At 51.1% G+C, this 21,483-nt stretch overlaps 8 protein-coding genes across 8 annotated transcripts; 4 read left to right on the top strand and 4 right to left on the bottom strand.

Annotated features, from left to right (window-relative positions):
* Nucleotides 1–695: 695 nt before the first annotated feature.
* Nucleotides 696–4,918, top strand: BJX67DRAFT_373277 (acetoacetyl-CoA synthase; the record flags this gene model as incomplete). The annotated part of the gene is made up of 4 exons (XM_071031375.1): nucleotides 696–917; nucleotides 990–2,678; nucleotides 3,147–3,209; nucleotides 3,287–4,918. The coding sequence occupies 4 exons, from the start codon at nucleotides 696–698 to the stop codon at nucleotides 4,916–4,918; spliced, it is 3,606 nt and encodes a 1,201-aa protein (XP_070884406.1).
* A 431-nt stretch (nucleotides 4,919–5,349) lies between these two features.
* Nucleotides 5,350–6,152, top strand: BJX67DRAFT_358872 (mitochondrial import receptor subunit TOM22). Its single transcript, XM_071029603.1, has 2 exons — nucleotides 5,350–5,557; nucleotides 5,620–6,152. The coding sequence occupies exons 1-2, from the start codon at nucleotides 5,449–5,451 to the stop codon at nucleotides 5,994–5,996; spliced, it is 486 nt and encodes a 161-aa protein (XP_070884407.1). The 5' UTR covers nucleotides 5,350–5,448; the 3' UTR covers nucleotides 5,997–6,152.
* Nucleotides 6,153–6,521: 369 nt separating this feature from the next.
* Nucleotides 6,522–9,082, bottom strand: BJX67DRAFT_389406 (uncharacterized protein; the record flags this gene model as incomplete). The annotated part of the gene is made up of 4 exons (XM_071034495.1): nucleotides 6,522–7,393; nucleotides 7,465–8,299; nucleotides 8,353–8,742; nucleotides 8,803–9,082. 4 exons carry the CDS (start codon nucleotides 9,080–9,082, stop codon nucleotides 7,117–7,119), a joined length of 1,782 nt encoding a protein of 593 aa, XP_070884408.1. The 3' UTR covers nucleotides 6,522–7,116.
* Nucleotides 9,083–9,544: 462 nt separating this feature from the next.
* Nucleotides 9,545–10,760, bottom strand: BJX67DRAFT_358880 (uncharacterized protein). The gene is made up of 2 exons (XM_071029604.1): nucleotides 10,548–10,760; nucleotides 9,545–10,448 (listed from the first exon to the last, which is right to left on the bottom strand). Exon 2 carries the CDS (start codon nucleotides 10,244–10,246, stop codon nucleotides 10,028–10,030), a length of 219 nt encoding a protein of 72 aa, XP_070884409.1. The 5' UTR covers nucleotides 10,247–10,448; nucleotides 10,548–10,760; the 3' UTR covers nucleotides 9,545–10,027.
* Nucleotides 10,761–12,240: 1,480 nt separating this feature from the next.
* BJX67DRAFT_358882 (putative MFS sugar transporter) lies at nucleotides 12,241–14,684 on the top strand. Its single transcript, XM_071029605.1, has 5 exons — nucleotides 12,241–12,923; nucleotides 12,976–13,316; nucleotides 13,378–13,615; nucleotides 13,666–14,186; nucleotides 14,244–14,684. The coding sequence occupies exons 1-5, from the start codon at nucleotides 12,883–12,885 to the stop codon at nucleotides 14,582–14,584; spliced, it is 1,482 nt and encodes a 493-aa protein (XP_070884410.1). The 5' UTR covers nucleotides 12,241–12,882; the 3' UTR covers nucleotides 14,585–14,684.
* Nucleotides 14,685–15,516: 832 nt separating this feature from the next.
* Nucleotides 15,517–15,984, top strand: BJX67DRAFT_382918 (uncharacterized protein; the record flags this gene model as incomplete). Its single annotated transcript, XM_071033326.1, has 1 exon — nucleotides 15,517–15,984. One exon carries the CDS (start codon nucleotides 15,517–15,519, stop codon nucleotides 15,982–15,984), a length of 468 nt encoding a protein of 155 aa, XP_070884411.1.
* Nucleotides 15,985–16,006: 22 nt separating this feature from the next.
* BJX67DRAFT_373280 (major facilitator superfamily domain-containing protein) lies at nucleotides 16,007–17,734 on the bottom strand (the record flags this gene model as incomplete). The annotated part of the gene is made up of 3 exons (XM_071031376.1): nucleotides 16,007–16,649; nucleotides 16,816–17,200; nucleotides 17,269–17,734. The coding sequence occupies 3 exons, from the start codon at nucleotides 17,732–17,734 to the stop codon at nucleotides 16,007–16,009; spliced, it is 1,494 nt and encodes a 497-aa protein (XP_070884412.1).
* Nucleotides 17,735–18,153: 419 nt separating this feature from the next.
* Nucleotides 18,154–21,062, bottom strand: BJX67DRAFT_185274 (uncharacterized protein). Its single transcript, XM_071025238.1, has 3 exons — nucleotides 20,840–21,062; nucleotides 20,314–20,752; nucleotides 18,154–20,257 (listed from the first exon to the last, which is right to left on the bottom strand). Exons 1-3 carry the CDS (start codon nucleotides 20,868–20,870, stop codon nucleotides 18,388–18,390), a joined length of 2,340 nt encoding a protein of 779 aa, XP_070884413.1. The 5' UTR covers nucleotides 20,871–21,062; the 3' UTR covers nucleotides 18,154–18,387.
* Nucleotides 21,063–21,483: the final 421 nt, after the last annotated feature.

Here is a 21,483-nt window from a genome sequence, read left to right on the forward strand (position 1 = left end):
CAGAGTTGTGGTCTCCAACTTTTACTGGAAAGCATGAATGGTACTCTTCTGATTGTCGGCGATATGGCTGCTATCAAAGAAAACACTCAAACTATATATTAGTGCCGACGCCTCGATAAAGCCGAGACAAGAGGACCTTCCTAGCAACGGTTTTCGGACCGGAAATGTAAATGTGACTGCCTTGGAGCTTGTAGCTCCCATCATGGAACATCCAGGAACATTCAAAACATGATAATTTTCGCTGTTGAATAATTACAATTGATAATTCAACAAGAACATATCCGGAGGCGGGCCGCGGTGGCCCGCTCGGGGTGTAGCCTCGGGTTGGGGCCGTAAAGGTCGAACTGTCAAGGAATTGGCACAGAAGGGGACAGTAAAGCAAAAAAGAGAATGGAAGAGATTGGAAAGCAATATAATAGGTGACAAGGAATGGACCAAGTAAGTGTTTTGTACAAAGGCGATGAATATCATCGGACACCGGCAGCGGTTCGCAGGCAGGTGCAGGTGCAGGTGGGATTGGTCACTTAACGTAAAAGGAAAGGCTAGTATCACGAGCACTCGGTAAGTATGAGCATGGAAATAACCTTCATGTGCGAACTTTCCTTTCTCCAGTGTCCGCCCACAACAGCTCTCTCTGAAGGGTTTTGTCCTGAAGACGATCCCAAATTATTCAGAGACAACTAGCCGCAGGAGCGATGTCTGCCAACGGGTCTCCCGCGGGCCCCCAGGAGCTATGGTGGCACTCTGCGCCTGAATCCACACAAATATACCAGTTCATGAGGAACACCGCCGAGAAGCACGGAGTCACTCTCGACAACTATGATGATCTCTGGAAGTGGAGTGTTTCTGAGCCTGCTAAATTCTGGGAGGATATCTGGCTATATACAGCTGTCAATGCCCACAAATCTTATAGCAAGGTGAGTAGCGGTCTCTCCTCTCGCTGGAACGGTTCAGCCCCTGAGAGCGAGGAGTTTCTGACTATGTTAAAGGTTATGGGATCTGAGACGCTTCTCTTTCCCCGCCCCCAATTCTTCGAGGGTGCAAGATTAAATTTCGCTGAGAATCTTCTATATCCCGCCAACTCTCCCCCTGAAGATGCCGTCGCAATGATTGGCGCTACGGAGTTAGACCGCGAGTTCGTCTCGTGGAAGGAACTTCGGGAGCGAGTACGGCAATGCGCCAATGCATTGAAAACCGCTGGCTTAGAAGAAGGCGACCGAGTAGCCGGCTTCTTAGGAAACCATGCAAATACTGTTATCGCCATGCTGGCGACGACGTCTATCGGTGCTTTCTGGACGGGTGTGTCTCCCGATACTGGAGTCCACGCTGTGCTTGAGCGATTGAAGCAGATTGAGCCCAAGATTCTGTTCACCGATAACGCCTCTCTCTACAATGGTAAAGTGCACAGCGCGAGTACCAAAATCAGCCAGATTGTTTCTGAGTTACCGAAACTAAAGAGGCTGGTTGTCTTCAATACTATCAAATCGCATAGGATAAACCTGGAGGAGCTCTCACCACACCAAGGGAAGGCATACACCTACCAAGACTTTCTATCCACAGCCAGCAACCTCGCAGCACCACTTGAATTTGCAAGCTTACCACCTGAGCACCCCGTCTATATTCTGTACTCAAGTGGTACGACGGGAGCGCCCAAACCTATCGTTCATGGGTCGTTGGGGACGTTGCTCCAGCATAAGAAGGAACATGTACTTCATTGCGATATTCGTCCTGGGGACCGTGTATTCTACTTCACCACAACCACCTGGATGATGTGGCATTGGTTGGTATCTGGTCTAGCCAGCGGTGCCACAATTGTCCTCTATGACGGCTCACCGTTCCGGCCCTTAGACGTGGAAGGAGGCAATGGAGAGATGGCTATGCCTCGTCTGATTGACGAGTTGAAGATCACGCACTTCGGAACTTCTGCAAAATATCTCTCAATGCTAGAGCAGGCTGCCCTAAACCCAAGCAAACATCCGCATCGCCCGGTAACTTTGGAGACCTTGAAGGCAATTTTCAGTACCGGATCTCCTTTGGCACCTTCGACATTCGAATACGTCTATTCCTCGATTCACTCAGATATTATGCTGGGCTCGATCACCGGCGGTACTGATATTCTCTCCCTCTTCTGCGCCTGCTGCCCCATCCTGCCTGTCTACAAGGGCGAGATTCAGTGTCGATGCCTGGCAATGGCTGTCTCTGTCTACGACTATGCTGGCACCGATATTAGTGCCTCCGGCGAGCCGGGTGATCTCGTCTGTACGCGGCCATTTCCCGCACAGCCTGTCATGTTCTGGCCGCCAGGGCCCATTGGCGCAGAGAAGTACCGTAAAAGTTATTTTGATGTCTTCGGGCCATCAATCTGGCACCATGGAGACTTTGTGCGCGTGGTCCCTCAGACTGGTGGAGTAGTTATGCTGGGCCGGAGCGACGGCGTCCTCAAGCCAGCCGGAGTCCGATTCGGCAGTGCAGAGATCTACAACATTCTTCTGAAACATTTTGCGGACGAAGTCGAGGATTCCCTGTGTGTTGGACGAAGGAGAGAAAGCCTTGATACGGACGAAACTGTTGTTCTGTTTGTCAAGCTGGCATCGTGTAGCGAGACTCCGACAGCCATGCCGGTTGATCTGGCATCGCGCATTCAGGCTACAATCCGCAAAGAACTGAGCCCTCGCCATGTCCCTGGCATCGTGGATATGTGCCCCGAGATTCCGGTAACGTCAAATGGCAAGAAGGTCGAGAACGCTGTGAAACAGATCTTGTGTGGTCTCAACATAAAGATTGGCGCCAGTGTTGCAAATGCCTCGTGTCTTGATTGGTATAGGGCTTGGGCCGCGGAGCATCCATGATTCTTCCCTGCGATTAGTATATCATGAGAAGTAGCTTTAGTGATGAAATAGAGAGCCGATTACAGGTGGTTTGTGTGATGACGTGGAGAGCAACTTGTCTTGCCTTGAAACGATTGATTGATTAGATAAGCCGATTTTGCTTTGCTCTGAATCCTGCTGCCGGCGAAATCCTCTTCGGAAAGCAGCTTTTTTTCCGCAAACCTAAAGAAGACGCGCTTTCGGGTTCCGGCTCTCCTGAGCACTCCACAGGCACATACGGATTGCAGGATGCGTCGCGCAGTATTGCGGGCTGTTAAGTCCGCTAAGCCGCTTGCCAGGGTGCCACGGTCTGTTTCCAGAGGCTTCAGTACTGTCAACGACGTCGGTTCTAAGGTAATGAGCATCCGATAAGATTGCACCTTATTTGACTGGTTTCTGACGCCTTTCCGCTTTATTAGGATCCGGTTGAACTGGATCAAATCACCACGCTGCCAAATGGTATCCGCGTCGCCACCGAATCTCTCCCTGGCCCATTCTCCGGAGTCGGAGTCTACCTCGATGCCGGGTCTCGTTACGAGGATGCGAGCTTGCGAGGAGTGAGCCACATAATGGACCGATTAGCTTTCAAGTCCACAAAGACACGCACAGCGGACGAGATGATTGAAACTCTAGAAGGTCTTGGAGGAAATATTCAATGTGCCTCTTCCCGCGAGTCGTTGATGTACCAGTCCGCCAGCTTCAACTCCGCTGTCCCAACTACCCTCGGCTTGCTGGCGGAAGCTATTCGCGATCCTCTTATCACCGAAGAAGAGGTTCTCCAACAACTTGCAACTGCGGAGTACGAGATCAACGAAATTTGGGCGAAACCGGAGCTTATCCTGCCAGAGTTGATCCATACCGCAGCGTATAAGGATAACACATTGGGCAACCCTCTACTCTGCCCGCGCGAGAGACTTACGGAGATAAACAAGGCGGTGGTAGAGAAATACAGAGAAGCTTTCATCCGTCCAGAGCGGATGGTTGTTGCGTTTGCGGGTGTGCCTCACCTCGAAGCAGTTAAACTCACAGAACAGTTATTCGGCGATATGAAGGCTCCTAGCTCAAACAATGGCCCGGAGCTTTCCGGGATCGGTGTTGAAACGACATTGTCGGGCTCAGCACCTGATAAGGATGGAGAGTTGCCAACGGTTCCTCAGTTTACTCCTACATCGGCAGCAGCGTCCGCGCCATCCTCAACGTCGCCCGACTCCGGCATCCTTTCAAAACTTCCATTCCTCAAGGGTTTCGGATCAAACAATAATCCATCAACAGTCGGGCCCACACAATCATCGGCCCTCGACTTAACCCAGCCCTCGCACTATACCGGTGGATTCCTCACTCTTCCTCCTATCCCGCCCCCAGCTAACCCTATGCTCCCCCGCTTGAGCTATATCCACCTCGCCTTCGAGGCTCTCCCGATTTCAGATCCCGACATCTACGCCCTTGCGACCCTCCAGACCCTCCTCGGAGGCGGCGGATCTTTCTCAGCTGGAGGCCCAGGGAAGGGCATGTACTCCCGCCTCTACACAAACGTTCTCAACCAGCACGGATGGGTCGAGAGCTGCATCGCCTTCAACCACGGCTACACAGACAGTGGCATTTTTGGAATTTCTGCGTCGTGCAGCCCCACGCGGACAACCGAGATGCTCGAAGTTATGTGCCGGGAACTGCAAGCTCTAACCCTGGACACCGGGTATACAGCTCTACAGGTACCGGAAGTCAACCGCGCAAAGAACCAGCTTCGCTCCTCACTTCTCATGAACCTTGAATCGCGGATGGTCGAGCTCGAGGATCTTGGCCGCCAGGTTCAAGTTCACGGCCGGAAGATCGGCGTCAAGGAAATGTGCAAGCAGATCGAATCCCTCACTGTTGAAGATCTGCGACGTGTCGCGCGCAAGGTCTTTGGCGGCCAGGTCCAGAATAAGGGACAGGGCACCGGAAAGCCTACCGTTGTCCTGCAGGAGGGTGAGCTTGAGGGCTATAAACTGCGGCCCTTCCCATGGGACGAGATCCAGGAGCGGATAGCGCGGTGGAAGCTTGGGAAGAGGTAACTCAAATTTAAACGGTCGGAAAATTATACGCGACGAGTTGGGGCTTTAGAGAATAGAGATACCTCGCTTTGTATGGTATCTTTTATCTGGAGCGGCTCTGTGTTCTTCGCTCCATGTATTTAGATCGCTATTAAGCCATGTACAATAGATTGACTTCAAAATGGGACAATGATACCAAGTCTCCTCCAGACGCAGCAGACTTCGGACCTCCCTCGAATGCTCAATATAGGCATAGCTATAAGCTCAAAATGGGCTTGTTTCTGTGAGTCTCCAAAAAGGTTCTACTGAGTCTCGAAATCCGCCAATCATCCAAGAAAAAAAGGCAATGAGGATTTTTTGACCTGAATTCCTGGGGATCAGAGTCATCGGTTGACCGCTTTTGCTGCTCGGGAAAAAAGTTGGATCCGAACTTTGAGCCAGCCCTCCGTCAAGATCAACTCTTTCGGTTCCGTAACCTCACTAATTCTCGATCATCCGTCCTCTGTTCTTTGTTTGAATTCCACGAATCCCTTCAATCACAAATCATCGCAATGGTCAAGCTCACTGAAGTCGAGGACGAGCACTTCGCCCAAGAGAAGCCTCAGGCCAGCAAGAACGATGTCCTTCTAGCTTCCGACGACGAGGACTACACTGATACCGGTCGGTCTCATCACCTACTTTCTTTTACTCAAAAGCCTCCTAATCGAAATTCCCTGTTTTAGAATCAGAGATCTCCGTCGAGTCTGATTACGACCTCGAGGGCGAGTCATTGTACGAGCGCCTGTACGCTTTAAAAGACGTTGTTCCTCCCTCCGCCCGTCTGCAAGTCACCAACACAGTTTCTACCGTCACCTCTTTCGCAAAGGCTAGCATCGCTTTCAGCGGTAAGGCATTGTGGATTCTCAGCACCAGTGCCTTCCTTCTTGGTGTGCCGTGGGCTCTCGCCTACGCTGAAGAGGAACAGTACATCCAGATGGAGCGAGAGCAGGGTATGATCAAGGGAGCCAATGAGGTACGTCACAGATGGTTTCTTTGCGCAGTAGTTTATTCGACTTTCGATTGTACTTCTTCTATCATTATTCTGCCCATCACCGAATGATTTCGGTAGCTTGCATCAATTGCAAAATCTTTCCTGTCCCGACGGCTTGCCAAGACATCGGAAACTCGCGTCATCGGTCATTGAAAACGAATTCAACGAGTGATAGTGGTGACTAACTTTGCTCCTCTCATTCAGATGCTTGCCCCTGGCGCTCCTTCTACGGAAGAGCAGAAGGCTCAACCTACTCTATAACCGACATACTTTCCCCGACCAAGCCCGTAGCAGCCGCGGAAAGAACCTGAGCGGTTCCTTCTCGCCCGTCAACTGCCTATACTTTGTGACCAATCTTCAGGCGTTCGTCTCCTGTCCCAATCCTTGCCATGTGCGCGCCCATACTGGGGCAGGTGATTGTGTATCATTATAGCGATTTCCTTCGACGAAACCCGGGAAATATCCGTCGCCTTCCAGAATAATCGAGCGAAGAAGATTGTCGCATTATATAAAGCACAAGTTGCCCGACGATCTTCCGCGAATCGATCTACAAACGAGGATAATATTCTAACCCTATGTTGGAGTTTATGTTGACCTTGGAATCGTCTTTGCTCTGTACCACGGGCAAGGGGGTGACACGTCAAATCTAATCATTGGATTAGGGCGATGGATATTTCTCCTTCTCTTGCATACTGCTGCGGTGTTGTTTGGTTCGGTTCTTATGACTCTTCCTCTCCAACGCCTTGTTTCTTGAAGCTCGCTTTTTCACCTTCAAGAACTTGTGTATTTGTATAACAGGTTGTTCCTTTTTACCCTGTAATTTCTTCACATCTGGTTTCGTGTCCATTCTTGTTTGTCTTATCGACTCATTTCTTTAGATAATGGAACGTGAATGACTTCAAAAACACTGTTCTGGGGGACTGTGTACAGATTGGTCCTAGGTTTGGGAGCTTTACCCATGAAGCAAAGGAGGAAGTAAAGCAGGGTTAGGTCAGTCCATCAATGCATTCCTTGGGTATCAAACTAATTGCGCCGAAAACGGACAAACAAGATGAAAACGCCAATCGCAAGGAGAGAGTAGTGAAGATGATGCGAAAAGAAACGAGGTTATGTAGGAGAAAAGGCCGAGAGGGTTTCATACCACAATCAGTCTGCCTGTGATAGTTGTCAGCCTAGCTTCTAACGACTGTCAGATTGAAGAAGTGTAGCCTACTGTGGATTCCCTCGCGCTCTTCATAATGATGTGAAAATCGCGCCACAGCTTTTTAACCTCCCCCGATTTGATAATCTTGGCGACTGCCCTCGCGGCATGTTTATTTCGTCTCTTCTGGCTCATATGGCTGCGTTTGATGACCTTCTTGTCTGACATGTAGCCCATTGTACGGAGATGTTCGACAACAAATTCGTTGAGATGGAAACGCCAGTGGGTGAGGGTGTGCGCCATAAATGCATTCTTCTTGCAGTGTCTGTGATGGTGGTAGATGTCAGTATCCTGAAGGCGAGATGGGCAACAGGTAAGGGAAAGCAAGTGACGAACCTTCCGAGATAGAATCGGGTATCATCATCAGGTAAGATGTGCCCTTCTCGATCTCTCTCTGCCTCATCCCTATCTTCTTCTTCGTCACTCCCTGATTGCTCCTCGTCGCTGTCCGCGTCTACGTCTGCTAGCGGCTCGAGCGTCTCTAGAGAGTACGCCTTGCCGTATAGCTTGATGTCAAAGGAAGCCGGGTGTCCTGATCGGTTACAGGCGTCGCAGGGATGGGAAAATTCGGGAGGATAAGCTGTGACTTCAAGGTGCGGTCGTGCTAAGAGAGCCCTGCTAAAGTTTGTATTCCAGACCGAGGACACTAACTGCGAGCCAGTACGTCCTCGAACTTCTGCATCCAGCTTGTCGAAGGCTACCCTGTAGACCGGACTGGAACGGGGAAATGCAGGGTTGAGTTGGTTGTGCACCATCCATTCCACGGCGTCTTGGAAGTAGTCTTTCAGTCGCTTGTATGAATGTCGAGAAAACTCGATAGGGATGTCCTCTAGTCCACTGGGGACTCCAAGCTTATCCTCATCATCTTCCTCAACGAAGTCGTCCTCGTAGCGATCTAGGTTTTCGTAGGCTCCGAGTGTAGATTCAATGTCGCTGCTCTCATCTTCGTTTGCCCACCTTCGGAATTGCGGCTGCCGGAATGGAGCTTCCTCTTCCATTCCGGCTTCACTATTGTTCGATTCCGAGTCTTCTGACTGAGGTGATAATCGACCTTCCCCATCGCCTTCATCCTTTTGTCCGGCTCTTCGACGCCGGAGCGCTTCGAGATAGACTTGTCTCTGTGCTCTGGCTGAATTGGCAACGTTCCCGCGAGTGCGTGACGTCTTAACAACTATGTAGACATATCAGCTCATGTCAAAGATTGTTAACAAGAACCGAGAGTACCTGAATCTTGAAGGTCTTCAAGATCCTCCTCCAGATCAAGCCTCTCCTGACTCGAATTTCGTCGCGGGGTATGAGGTACGTCAGGCGAAGTTGACGTAACAGCGCAAACTTCCTCTTCTTCCGAAGCGTCATCATCGACAACTATATGTTGTGCAGCACCACCGCGTCTTAGCTTTCGACGTGGTCGAGAAACTATCTCATCCTCTTCGCTTTCCTCTTTCTCGGACTCTGAAGTGTCTGCTGGTCTTTTCCGCTTCAAAACTCTGGTTTTCATATTCTTGCGCGCACTGTGTATAATTTCCAAATCACTATCACTATCCTGAGCAGCCATGGGAGGAGAAGGAGGCGCAGATTGGGGGGCATTGTTCGAGCTCGATTTTCGTGACGATTCTATCCATTCATCCCATTATCAGACGGGTAACTCGAGTGTCTAAGCACGTATATACTTACTTTCCCTTTTGGTACGAGAGTACCTTCGAGATGGCTTTTCCTCCTCTGACTGGGATGTTTCCTCCGGCGAGGGCTCGACCGTTATGAACGGGACTGGCGTCAAGCTCTTCTCGCCAGCCGATCGACCGTGGCGTACAGTCGACATCGATGGGTGGGAATAGCGAACATTCGCCTTGCGGTCAATTTCGTCATCTTTATCATCAGAAGGAAACGCTGTTGGGACGAAGGAAAGCCGTGTTTGCTTTGCCTTGCCTTTCGATTTACCGTAAGTGCGGGGCATGAGTAGCAGGGGCCAGCTGGTCGTCGATGGGGATGGAGCTCGAGTATGGGTTCGCGGGCGTATTACGCAAAATTTTGGTCATGGATTTATCGGTTCTGCGGGCGATCTGATGAAGATCTCAATTGTAGACATCGAAGCCGGTTTCTTGAAGCTGAAGCGCGATGATCGCGTCGGGCTGGCGCGAGAGCACGTGATATCAGATTACAGTAAATGGGGGATGCACGGAAGATGTTATTGATGATTTTGTAAAAAGTTAATAATTGATATGCTTTGGCTAAAAATTGTATTGTTTTAAGACTTGAGGCCAAAGTAAAGAGGATCTGAATCAGAAGAGAAGATCAATAATACAAACTTTAGAAGTGTTGTACAGAAGCTGCCCCGGCCGGAGCATGGCTACTAGTCTTTGAACGAGGGCAGGATGATAGCAAATCATAGTTTGTCGATCCAGAATTCATTGACCAATTCTCACCAACAAAAGGATATGGATATTAGCTTCCAGCAACTAACTTTTTAGTCTCTAGACTGGAGTACAAATCTCCGCTTCATTGATTCCCAGGTCGCCGTCTCCATCAACAGCAAATGCTCACACTCTCGCCCACAGTTGCATTGAAGTCTAGAGTCACATATCTGAGTGCTGTGGGAGTCGTATCTTCGAAGACAAGCAATCGCCTACGCCGAGCTTGATTGGGTATTCCGTGTCCTGGAAGCTCCGCATCTCAACCACCTGGGTCACATTGGCAGGGCCATCCCAAAAGTATTCAATCCACGCAGTATCCTTGCCGGAGTCACTCCTCCAGTAGGTCAGTTCATTATCATCTAAGGACGTAGTCGCATTGTCTTGCGAGGTGCCCGCTGTCACATTGAGGGACCTCTACAGCGCGGCGTGAAATGACATAGGGCTCCCCCGGTGGCGTGGGTCCGCGAGACAGGTTGGGTGGCAGATCTTCACCAGGGATAAAGGTGCTGAGCCCGGTTTTTGACACAGATGGACTTGGTAGATAGTGTAATAACCACCGACTCAAGACCATCGGAAATGACACGCAGAGTGACCTTGCCAGCTTCTGTTGTCGAGCGTAACAAATCACGGTATACCCCGCTTTCCTGAGTCCACAGGGAGAGTTTCCCAAAAAATGTACTTTTCGGGACCCTTGGACTCCGCACCATGTGTCTTCACCGGAAAGCGAGAAATCGATCTGGTTCAGAGCGATAACTCGTTTACCAGCCTTGTCAACCACCTCAACGTCTACAATTGCGATATCTGCTCCGTTGACGATAAACCCACCTGGGGGTACACGAGGAGTAAGGCGGATAGCAGAAGGGTCACCGCTCGTCTTCTTCTCGTCAAGTAGGACCCCGTTCGCACTGCCTGAGTATGCAAAAACGTTAAGTTCACTGGTCCTCCAGGTAACATTGGAGAATGTGAAGAGAAACCGGGTGCTTTGCTCCTTCCTGCCCAGGGACTTACCATTGAGGGTTAGCTCGACGTCTTCAGCAGTAGAAACAACAAAGATATCCTTGACGGGGGGGTCGTTGGAATTCCAGTGTCCAACGATGTGCTCAGCCACACTCCCGAGATCAACCCAGTTATCCTAGATCACCCGGTGGGCATACCATCCATCCTCGGGCAGTCGAACAGCATCTAATGACTTCCCCGGAGCGACGGTAATTTTCAGTAATTTTCAGCTCCACGGTGATGGGTGTTCGAGTCGGCGAAAACAATATTGACACCACTAGCATTAACCCAGGTACCCCTGCCAGGTCGCTGTTCAAAGTAGTCAAACCACCTCTCAACATGTTCAATCGCATGGGAGGCTTGACTGCGGTAATACGAGCTGGCGACTTTCCCGTCATAGGGAGGGCCATCCCCGTCCACATGGTAAGGTGGTGAGTAATTATTCCAGTACTTGCGCAATCCTCCGTCGCGACTGTACTCCATCTGCCAGAAAGGAATGCGATAACCCTTGTTGATATAAATCATTTCTCCGCCATACTCGGCGACCATTCTATCAAGCATCTCGCGTGAGCCCGTAGCTCGTCCACCGTGAGGGTCAAAGGTATCCCGAAGCTCCTTCATCTGTGCCAAATGATCCTCAGATATCGCTTCATTTCCAGACTCGCAGAAGACCACACTTGGGTTTTCCCGGTGATAGATGATTGCGTCACGCATCAGCAACGCGCTGCTCCCATTGCCTCCCCGTCATATCTGCTTCGGAGTCCCCTGCCGGTATAGCCTGGAGGATACCCAAACGAGCCATGATTCAACATCCTGTTGCCACGGAGTGACATGCATCCAACGGATTAAGGTTGCCGTAACTCCCAGGTACCGTTTCATTTGACACGCCTGACAGCCATGGAGAAACGGCTAAGCCCAACGCTGGCCATTCGTTTGTGGTCCGTTGTGAATATCCCTTCAGGCGCAACACGCGGCCATTGAAGCTGAACATCCCATCGTCGAATTCAGTCTTTCGGAATCCAGTGCATGTGGTAACAGCATCAACAAATTTACCCTCCGAGATGAGTGGCAGACTTGCTGGGTACATTGATATTTGACGCACATATGTAAACCCCGGTGGTTTTCAAGTTGGAACACAGCGGTAGTGTCTGATGTGGAGATATACATTTTATTTATTCCTTCATAATTGGCAGAGAAGTTTTATCATTCCACTGTTACGGAATATCCGTTTCAATCTCCCTATAGGTCCAGCTGTTGTCGATGCGGGCCGCAAGAATTTCACAATATCCGTAACCTTGAACCCAGAGACCATGACTCCATGCTCACTGCGGCCGATCCACTTGCCATTCAGATACAATTCGCCAGCATGACGGATATCTTCAAATTCGAGAAAGTCTTTATCTTCCCCGGCCGCATTCGGTGGCTCGAAGTGCTTCCGATACCACACGATTCAGGTGGATAGGTCTGCAATGTCGACGCGGAATGCGTCCTCCTCATTCCAAGCGTAGGGAGTTGTGACGGTTTTGCAGTCGCAGCACAGAGAAAAAAGAAAGAATCAGTTCACCGGAGCCAAGCCCCACCCGAACTTCTCATGAAATGAGAATTGCCGCTCAAACAGCGGGGGAGTGTCCTGAGAGACACTGAAAAGACGCCTCAATCGATTGGTTGTAATGTACTCCTCCCGTGAGTCGCCGTCTGACGTCTCCAACATCTCAAGTCATCCTTCCTTTTGACCGCCCCATGCTGGGGTTGAGAACATCTGGATTTTCGCCTGTTTTCAGGAGACCTGATTGTTCCAAGAAGCTCCATTGGTGGACAATTTTGATTCCCTTCAGGACATCTTCTTTGTTGATGATTCGTGGAAGCCCGGGACGGCCACAACTTGCCGGCGGAGAATTTCCTCAAATGCGAACCCCAGATCTTCCGGTGCGCAGCAGACGATGCTCCTTTCGAGCACTGAGCGGCCAACAGCCAAACTCCCCACCACTAGGAGGTGTGGGGACTTGGGAACGGCTTCGCTGGGTGAGGCTTGGGGGTGATAATGGTCCCACCGGGCGAGTTCCCATGAAAGACTCAGTGACTTGATCTCGTTCTCTGAGGACGCAGCCGTTGCGATGGGGTCGGAAAGGTTAATATATCTGTTGGATCCTACTGCTGGGGTTTCTGGCCCCGTGTTTTCTGTGTCTGCCCTATTAATACCAGGGGAAACACACCAGAACCTTTGAATCTGCCAAACGACCTGCTCGTTTCTTTGTCTTCTGGACTTCGTCGAGGTGGACAGTCAAGAAATCAGCCGCATCCTCTCCCGTGCTGGGCCAAGTTGTCGAGGGCTGTGAAGCAAGCATCAATGGGACTTAACTTTCTTGGCTCCAAGAGAGCCTATAACTGGTTTGTCGAGGAAGCACTTCCCTGTGATTGTGACTGAAAGTGTAAATTCTAGGTACATCTCTCTGGTGGCGGCCGCGTGCATGGTGCTTTACGGCTACGATGCATCTGTATACAACTCCGTGCAAGGCTCAGACAACTGGGTCGCCTACTTTGATAATCCGGATGCCAACCTGATCGGTGCCGTCAATACGGCGTACACTGTGGGCGCCATTTTCGGTGGTTTCTTCTTGGGTGGCCCGTTCGCCGACTATCTGGGACGTAAAATCGGCATGGGTACTGGCTGTGTTTTGGTTATTGCTTCAACCTTCATGCAGACCTGGTCGCCGCGACACAATATTGGATGTTTCATTGCTGGACGATGCATCATCGGTATCGGCCAAGGTATTTCTTTGAGTAAGTCATCCTACTCCAAGCGTCTGGTTCTAACTTTTACACTGACACACCTGTTTCAAAGCCGCGGGTCCGATCTATATAGGTGAACTGGCGCCGCCGGAAATTCGTGGAAAGATCATGACTTTCTGGCAAATGTTCTACTCTGTTGGGTCGTTTATTTGCTTCTGGGTGAACTACGGCTGCACACAACACAAGGAGAACCTGGGCGAGTGGGACTGGAAGATGGTTGTGATATTCCAACTTCTCGTCCCAACCCTCATTCTCGTTCTGTTGCCAACAATTCCCGGTAGCCCGCGATGGTAAGAAGCCCATGTGGGGAGAGAAATCTGTCTAGCTCACACAGACCTAGGTATATCCAACGCGGCAACAATGTCGAGAAAGCCCGTGCTGCACTTGCACGGGTACGTGAGACTGACGAAGAAGTCGAGGAAGAGCTCCTGAAAATCCGTGAGGCCCTCGAATACGAGAAGGAAGCTATCTCCAGCAATTATTCTGCTCTCTGGAAGGATAAGTCGCTTCGCAAGCGCATGGTTCTTGCCGTTATCATGAACGCCGGTCAGCAGGTGACTGGTCAGGGGAGCTTGAACTCTTATTCGACCAAGATCTACCAAAAAGTTTTCCCTAGCGCCGGCCAAATTGCCCTTATCAACGCTCTCAATGCAACCTTTGGCATTATTTTCACACTTAATGCTGTATGGATCATTGATCGCTTTGGGCGTAAATTCCTCCTCATTGTGGGTGCCATTGGCATGGGCATCTGTATGATTATCGTTTCTGCGGTTGAGACCGAAACGCCAACAGTCAACGACACGAAGTCCCAGCCGGTTGGTATAGCGATTGTGTTTTTGCTCTTCTTGTTCATATTTTTCTGTAAGCCAGCCCTTATACCCTTTGCGGAAACAAACGCTAATCATGCTATCTTCACAGACAAGCCTTCTTGGGGCGCAACAGTATGGATTTGGACGTCAGAGGTCTTCTCCATGAACGTTCGCGCCCAAGCTGTTGGCATGGCGTCTCAGACCCAGAATGTTGCGAACACGATCTTCCAGCAGTTCTTCCCAACTTTCCTCGATAACTGCGGATTTTACGCGTTTTATATGTTTGCAGGAGTGAACTTTCTTCTCGCAGCCTTTGTCTGGTTCTTCATTCCCGAAACCAAGCAAGTTCCTCTGGAGGAAATTGACGCTCTCTTCGGAGGAGTGAACCATGTCACCCGTGGCGAGGAGCTCATTGCTTCAGAGAAGCACCAAATTACCCACAAGGAGTAGGTGCAGGGACCTCAGATGTGACGCCTTGACGATGAGACATCTCGCTCGCGAGGAGGCTGTAACTTTATACCGATACGAGGAATAGCATTGCATATAGAACGATGACCGATCGTTTCTTCCAGGCTTTTTACCAAATGGGTTCCGCAAGCTCCCTTTCGTAGCCTTCGACGTAGGTCCAGCATTCTATGCCAACCGGGTTCTGCAAGAAAGGGAATCCATCACGATTCCAAGTCCCCTCGACATCAACGGGGAGACAGTACGAGTCTTGATTAGGACTTTCTGAGAGGGCTAAAGTATGCTGGCACCACGGCAGACATCAACAGCGTCGACCCCCTCTTCATCAAGTCCATTCTTCTTTTCATCACTACGGCCTGATCGAGAACCGGGGGGTGGTCATCGCATACTAGATTGTCACATCGCTAGGTCTTGATCCGTGGAGCGAGGTTGGGTGAGGAGGAAGTGAGAGTACAAGACGAGATACGAAAGGATCATCTTGGCCAGTTTAGCGGATGGACTCGTAACCCCTGGGCTTCACGTTGTTCATGCTGTGACTCACCCATAGATCCCAAATATCTTCCACTACACTCGAAAGGTAGGAAACAACGACCATCCAAAGGCGCGTTCCGCTCGAGATTCTCCTCCAGATCCTCAGGGCGATGGTGGACGTCCATCCTTTCAAGGATCTCCTCCGCGCATGCCCGGAGGTTTGAATCGATGCAACGAAAAGAAAGTACGGAGTCATAGGAGAAGTCCTAAATAAGTCTATTCTGGATGTCGCAACACTTGAGAAAATCGATATGCTTGAGCACCTTCTCGCTCAAACCGACGCAGATCGGCGGGAGCTGCGGTACTTGGCTCTTGTGAAGGTCAATGGAAGCTGCCGCCTCGCGGCTGTCCAGTAGTTATTAGACCGCGAACTTATCGATCTGGATATGGTCGTCAGCAGGGCCTCCAGTAGTCCGTTGGTGGCGGCTATACGGAGCGACGACGGTGATGGGTCCGGAACACAGAAGCAGGCTATCGCGAAGAAACTTCTTGAACGCTGTACCAACGTGAACAATGTTCCTCCTGATAAGGATGTTACGCCGCTCCAGGAGGCGCTGAAGAAGGGGGACGCGAAAACTGCGATATTTCTCCTCGAAAACGGCGCTGACCCTGGATGCGAATGGGAGAAGCAGCCTGTGCTGTATCTCGCTACGCTGTTTCAAGACATGTCTGTAGTTCGTCTGCACTTGGACCGAGGAATCGACCCGTCATTCACCTTCGAAGATAAGAAGTATAAAGTTGTTGTACTTGACGGCGGAGTAATCCAGCAGGTTGAAGGGATACTCGACGAACTAAATCTGAACCGAACAGAAGTGAAAGCGGCCGGAATCGATTATTTCGCCGTCGAGATATAAGGACTGCATGCAAGCTGATCTTCTAATATGTGAACCGAAACCCCGGATGACCATCACCCAGATTCTCCCTCTCCTCCGCGGGCAATTCATACCGATAATCCCTCTTCCCCAGTTCCCTGGCCTTATTCTCCCTGACCAAGTACAACAAAAACACGAAGCACGACACCCCACAGACCCAGGTCATCCCCAGACTCACCCCAAACCCCGTCCAGTACCGCGGCGCCTCATCATCAAAGAAGACATTACTCGCCACGAGCCCGCCACAGTTTCCAAACCCAATCTGCATCGCCGACGCAATAGACTGCTTATAGTGGCCCGCCATGTTATTGCTCAGCCACCCCAGGAGAATCGGCTGCGTCAGGTAGCCGCCACCCGTTATCGCGAAGAGAGCAAAGTACCGTGCCCCAACGGGGATGGAGGCCTGGTTGAGGAGGAGGATGTACCCCATTGACGCGATGAGACAGCCCGCCAGCGTGAAGCCGTATCGGTGCTTGAGTCTGTCACTGATATACGCCGTGGAGAGCGTGATGACCATCGCCACAGCATAGATAGGGATACTCATTACCTGGGCGCGGATGGCGGTCCAGCCGAGCTGCTCGAGGATCGTGGGGGTGAAGAAGGAGACTGCGTAGCCTGTGTTGACAATGCCAAAGTACATTACTGGGCTGCGAGTGCAGTGCACATTAGCACATTATTATGAGGGATTACTGGTAAAGAAATCCGACTATTATACCGAGTTCGCTCGCTTGAGGGCTTCTTCGGCGGAAGAGAGGGCACAGCGTGCTCTCTTGGAGAAAGGGAAAGAAGGGGATCGAACAGGAACTCGAAAACAGAGCAACTCTCCCCAGGTAAACCTTCGGATCCGAAAACGTTCTCTTCATAGACTTCTTATCAAGCCTATTCATCTGCGCCTCGCCCTGGTCTTCGGCAAGACGACGGAGAAGGACCGCGCGCTCGTCGTCGGCCAGAAAGGTCGCCGACTCCGGCCAGTCGACGATAATGAACTTCGCAATGACGGCAAGGACAACCGTCGCAACACCCTCGAGGATGAAGATCCAGCGCCACGCCTTGTAACCGGCTACCCCATCCATATTGGCAATCGCATACGCGAGGAACCCGCTTACGGCGCCAGCGAAGATACTCGCGCTGAAGAAAAAATTCAGCCGCCACTGCAGTTCGTGCCGCCGGTAGTACATGTTTATGAGATATACGCTTCCTGCATATTATCAGGTTCCACATCACACCATCGCAATATATGGATGGAGGGAGGCGGAAAAAACAAACCAGGCATGAAACCAGCCTCCAAAGCCCCAATGAGCACCCGGCAAACCACCAGCCCTGCAAAACTCCCTGTCACTCCCTGACCGATCGTAACAACGCCCCAGGCCACCATAATCCCAGACAACCAGGTCGACGGCCTCATACGCTTCAGGAGCACATTACTCGGCACCTCGAAGAGGATGTAGGGTATGAAGAAGACAAAGAGGGCAATGTTATACTGATGGCCTTCCATGCCGAGCTCGTCTTCCAGGCCCAGGAGGCGGGCGTTGCCGATGTTTATGCGGTCGAGGAAGGCGAAGAGGAAGAGTGCGGTTAGGATGGGGACGACGTGGAGGTCGCACTTTCGGAGGACTTTTTTCTCCAGGGTTTGGTCGAAGGGAGGTTGTGGTTCGTCTGCTTTGGGGTCTGAGTCGTCGACTGTTTCGTGGTGGGAGAGGGAGGGCCGTTCTTGTTCTTTTTCTGGGGTCATGATTTTGGATGTATACCGATTATGGCACAATAACAGAGGGTTGAGATGGATGAAGGGGTTGAAGATACTTCATTCAAATAGTTATATACATCTATCTCCAAGCCCTTGTCAAAACAGAGCATCAGAAGAGCAGCAGTATTGAAACCCTGTCTGTTCCGCGATGTAGCCGGATTCCGCATGCCAAGCGCAAGGACAGCCTGCATGTTACACAGCAGGGAAAGCGGAGAGTGCGAAACTGGGTGACAGCATTCGAGCTATCTATCACTTAGCACTTTTAAGGTTAGTATCGTGAGGAGAAATGCAATGAGAGAGAACCCTAATTGGACGATGACGGTCGTGCGGTGTGGAGTCTTCAACTGGTTTGGTCTGAGTATCGGGCTCATACAAGGCGCGACCGACAGAGTACAGAGTGTGGAATGAGCATAATTATTTGTCAGGTTTAGCCGCTGGCTACACAGCTATCGATGTACCTTCGATCCCTAATATTAACTGCTTTATATCACCTGACACGGAGAGTCCTCTTTCTCTTCGTTTACCCCGGATTTCCCCGCAGTGCGGAGCAATTCCACTGTGGGTCTGCCAGCGCCAAGTCGGGCGCATTTCCTTCCAATCCACCGCACCCAAGACTCGCCTTCGAAGGCAGTCCTCGTCTGCTATCTTGCATACATGGACAGCTCGGCCTCATCATCTCCAGCTCTGGGAGTAACGGCCGTGCAACTCCAGCTCCGGACAGCCACGCGATTGAGAACGAATTCATACCGATTTCCAACCCCGCCAGTGTCAGCGCCAGTGATATCGAACGCCTGAACTCGGTAGTCGCCCGAGTCCATCACTTCACCTGCTGATCCAAATTTTAACTCGTGCAAGAGCTGGAGAGCTGAATTTGGAGACGACTGATCTATAGACCAGATGCGGACTTGGGCTTCTCGCGCCAACGCAGAGGTATCCTCGCAAAGTCGGTAGACCAGCCTTGTGGCTTCTGCACCGTCCTGGACTTCCTCGTAGAGATACTCTTTCTCATACTCCAAACTCGACGGATAGCGAGGGTAAAACGTGGCTGTTCCAGATACTTTGGCTCCGTAACCTCTTGTTTCTCTTGTGAATCTCCACTTCCCGTGCAATGCCCTGAAAATGGCCGCTGCGGTAGTCAAACGTGCTCGTGCAGAGTCTGCTATGAGTGTATGTTTAAGAGCGTTCATTGTTATCTCAACCCCTTTCTGTGATAACCGATTTCCATGGGCCTCGTCTCCATCAGCAAGTGTTGGATGATAGCGAACGGGCACAACAGGGCCCAGCGGCTGCGCTTCAATAGGAAGGTCCTTAACAAGAGGTTCGCGAATCCGTTCCAACTGACGAGCCAGCGATTCCATCAAGCCGACATAGTCGCCCAAGGGAAATTGACCGCGAAGGGAAGTAGGGTGGAGATTCCGAAAGTCACGGACCGTTTGCCGCTCTCGAGTGCGTGCTTCGCGGTCTTCTGCTGATATGGTTACTTCTCCCTGTGGGTCGATTCGTCTCCAGCGCTGCTCTAGGATTTGCGCTTGGAGCTCTGCAGGACCCCAGAATGCGCCCCTATAGAACCCGACGAAACCTAGATCCGGGATATCAGAATGGGAGCTGCAGAATCCATCCAAGACGAGGGGGAGGAAGTGGTCGCTATGAGAGTGTTCGAGTGTTGAGAGCACATCTTCTTTAAAGAAAGAGAGGGACTCTGAAGGACTGAAGCCCGTAGCCATTACTATGGCGGCAACTTCTGTAAGGCGTTGAAGACCGTCGGGGGTTCCAACGTTGATGCTCCCAAGGCTGGACGCGGAACATTCCACCGAGTAGGCGCGGCCTGTCCACGGTTTGATAGCTCCGCATCGGATAAATTCGGCGTAGTAATCTGATATCGCTACCCATGGTGGGCGTGCGCTCTCCTTTCCTTCCCTGTCGGTGATATTCACTCCACCGATCTTACTATAGTCATTTCCAAGCATAGCCCGGAAAGACTTATATATCCCAGAAACTTGCTCCGGCGACTTAGGGCCGAAGGAAAAGTCAGGCGTGCCAGGGGCGCGACGGGATAAGTCGTACAGGAATAGATCAAGCGGTAACAGAGGCATCGTGCCGGCTTTTGAAAGTTCACTCGAGTATTGATGCGGTAGGCAAGTAGGTAAGACCCAAAAAGGGCTAGTGCTCAGGTGATACACTTCATACGCAGCTCCAGACTGCTCAGAAGAGCCAGGCTTGAAGTTCAAGGAAGAGAGATGAAGCGCAAGGGACGTCGCGGCTTCAACCCCAGACATACTTCCGCCGATGACGACCACTTTCCCTTTGGCAGGGGCATTCTCAAGTAGCCTGGATATATCTTCTGCATTTTGCAGACCTGAGCTGTGGACTGTGGCTGGGAAGCTTGCGAACCCAGGTATATCAGGGATGTATGGCGCTCCGAAATGCCCGGAAGCGACAACCAGGAAATCAAAAGTTTCTCTCATGATTTCTGACCCGTCCGAGCTCCGTGTAGAATGCTCTTCATGTTCCCTATAGTCCTTCAATTAGCCACGCCTTGCTCCGTAGCTCGAAGCTGCTATACTCACCGTTCATCAACCCAATGAACCTCCCACCGTCCACCAGACCCAACAAGCCTCGACCTCCGAATCGCACGCACCACCCTCCTCCCCAATCGAAGACTCGATTCGGGGATATAAACGCTCGCATACTTCTCCAAATACCTCCGCACCTGCCACGCTCGCGGGAACATAGGCACATCCACATCCACATCCCCACCCCCACCAAGCGCCGATTCCCACGCCAAGTCCGAGAACGCAACCGAAAAGCGACTCACGTTGGTTTGCATGAACGGGTCGACAAGTCCCCGCGTTGAACGGCCGCGGCAGTCTTCTTCTGTGCCCGGGTAATCCACGGCCCAGAGGCCGCCGAGGCGGTGTTTCTTTTCGAATATGACCGGGTGGAATGCCCCTTGTGGGGAATTGTGGAGGAGGGTTTTGGCCATTGTTAGGCCTGAGGGCCCGGCGCCTGCGACTTGGTGAGCTGCTGTCCAAAAAAAAAAAAAAGAAGAATCCTGGATGTTATTCTTGAAAAGGTAGCGGGATGAACGCTTACCGATTATGGCGACTCTCTTGGGGAGACCCATGGGCAGTCAGATATCGCGAAGATACCTGTCGCAAAGGGGTGGGAAGAGAGAGCAGGTTCTTAAGTCACACACCGGGATTCTCAGACATAAGAATGGATCCAACTCACTCGTCCAATATGGAAAGTACATATGTTCAATTCAGCTGAAGAGGTTGAGGACGAAAATGGATGTATATCTGATGTTGACTTGCGTGCTACCCCGCCCCGCAAGCGCCCGAAACACTTGTTCCTCATCACAATCTGCAGAATCTTTATGAAGCTCAAGCCATCAGATATGAGTCGCAAGGAGGCATAGTCTTTCTACCATATTTATTATAAGCAGGACATGAACGTACGTACTCTTCGGTATTTAAACAGTGAGGCAGTCATTGGAAAGTTTCGCAAGATTAATTGTACTCGTCGCACAGCCTGACCAGCCGCGCAAGAACTAGTAAGGAAATTCTAGACTTGAGGTATCTCTCTAAAACGTCGGCACGAAGTAAATGGGTATCTACCGCGCCTTCAATCAATATTCTAGACTAACAACGAGCCTCAGTCGGCAGTCTGGGGCAGCCAATTGCAGGCCAGGTACTGCAATAGTGACAAGGTTGCCAAAAAGGTGGCTATCGGGAACA

This window comes from Aspergillus lucknowensis (assembly GCF_044049455.1).
Source record: "Aspergillus lucknowensis strain CBS 449.75 chromosome Unknown BJX67scaffold_32, whole genome shotgun sequence".
Taxonomy (NCBI): Eukaryota; Fungi; Ascomycota; class Eurotiomycetes; order Eurotiales; family Aspergillaceae; genus Aspergillus; species Aspergillus lucknowensis.

Coding starts and splice junctions, on each gene's coding strand:
- BJX67DRAFT_358872 (XM_071029603.1), top strand. CDS start 5,449: ATGGTCAAGCTCACTGAAGTCGAGGACGAGCACTTCGCCCAAGAGAAG. Junction 5,558..5,619: donor CGAGGACTACACTGATACCG/GTCGGTCTCATC, acceptor TCCCTGTTTTAG/AATCAGAGATCTCCGTCGAG.
- BJX67DRAFT_358880 (XM_071029604.1), bottom strand. CDS start 10,246: ATGGTGCGGAGTCCAAGGGTCCCGAAAAGTACATTTTTTGGGAAACTC.
- BJX67DRAFT_358882 (XM_071029605.1), top strand. CDS start 12,883: ATGGGACTTAACTTTCTTGGCTCCAAGAGAGCCTATAACTG. Junction 12,924..12,975: donor TCCAAGAGAGCCTATAACTG/GTTTGTCGAGGA, acceptor TGTAAATTCTAG/GTACATCTCTCTGGTGGCGG. Junction 14,187..14,243: donor CTTCTTGTTCATATTTTTCT/GTAAGCCAGCCC, acceptor CTATCTTCACAG/ACAAGCCTTCTTGGGGCGCA.
- BJX67DRAFT_185274 (XM_071025238.1), bottom strand. CDS start 20,870: ATGGGTCTCCCCAAGAGAGTCGCCATAATCG. Junction 20,753..20,839: donor CAAGAGAGTCGCCATAATCG/GTAAGCGTTCAT, acceptor ACCAAGTCGCAG/GCGCCGGGCCCTCAGGCCTA. Junction 20,258..20,313: donor GTTCATTGGGTTGATGAACG/GTGAGTATAGCA, acceptor GAAGGACTATAG/GGAACATGAAGAGCATTCTA.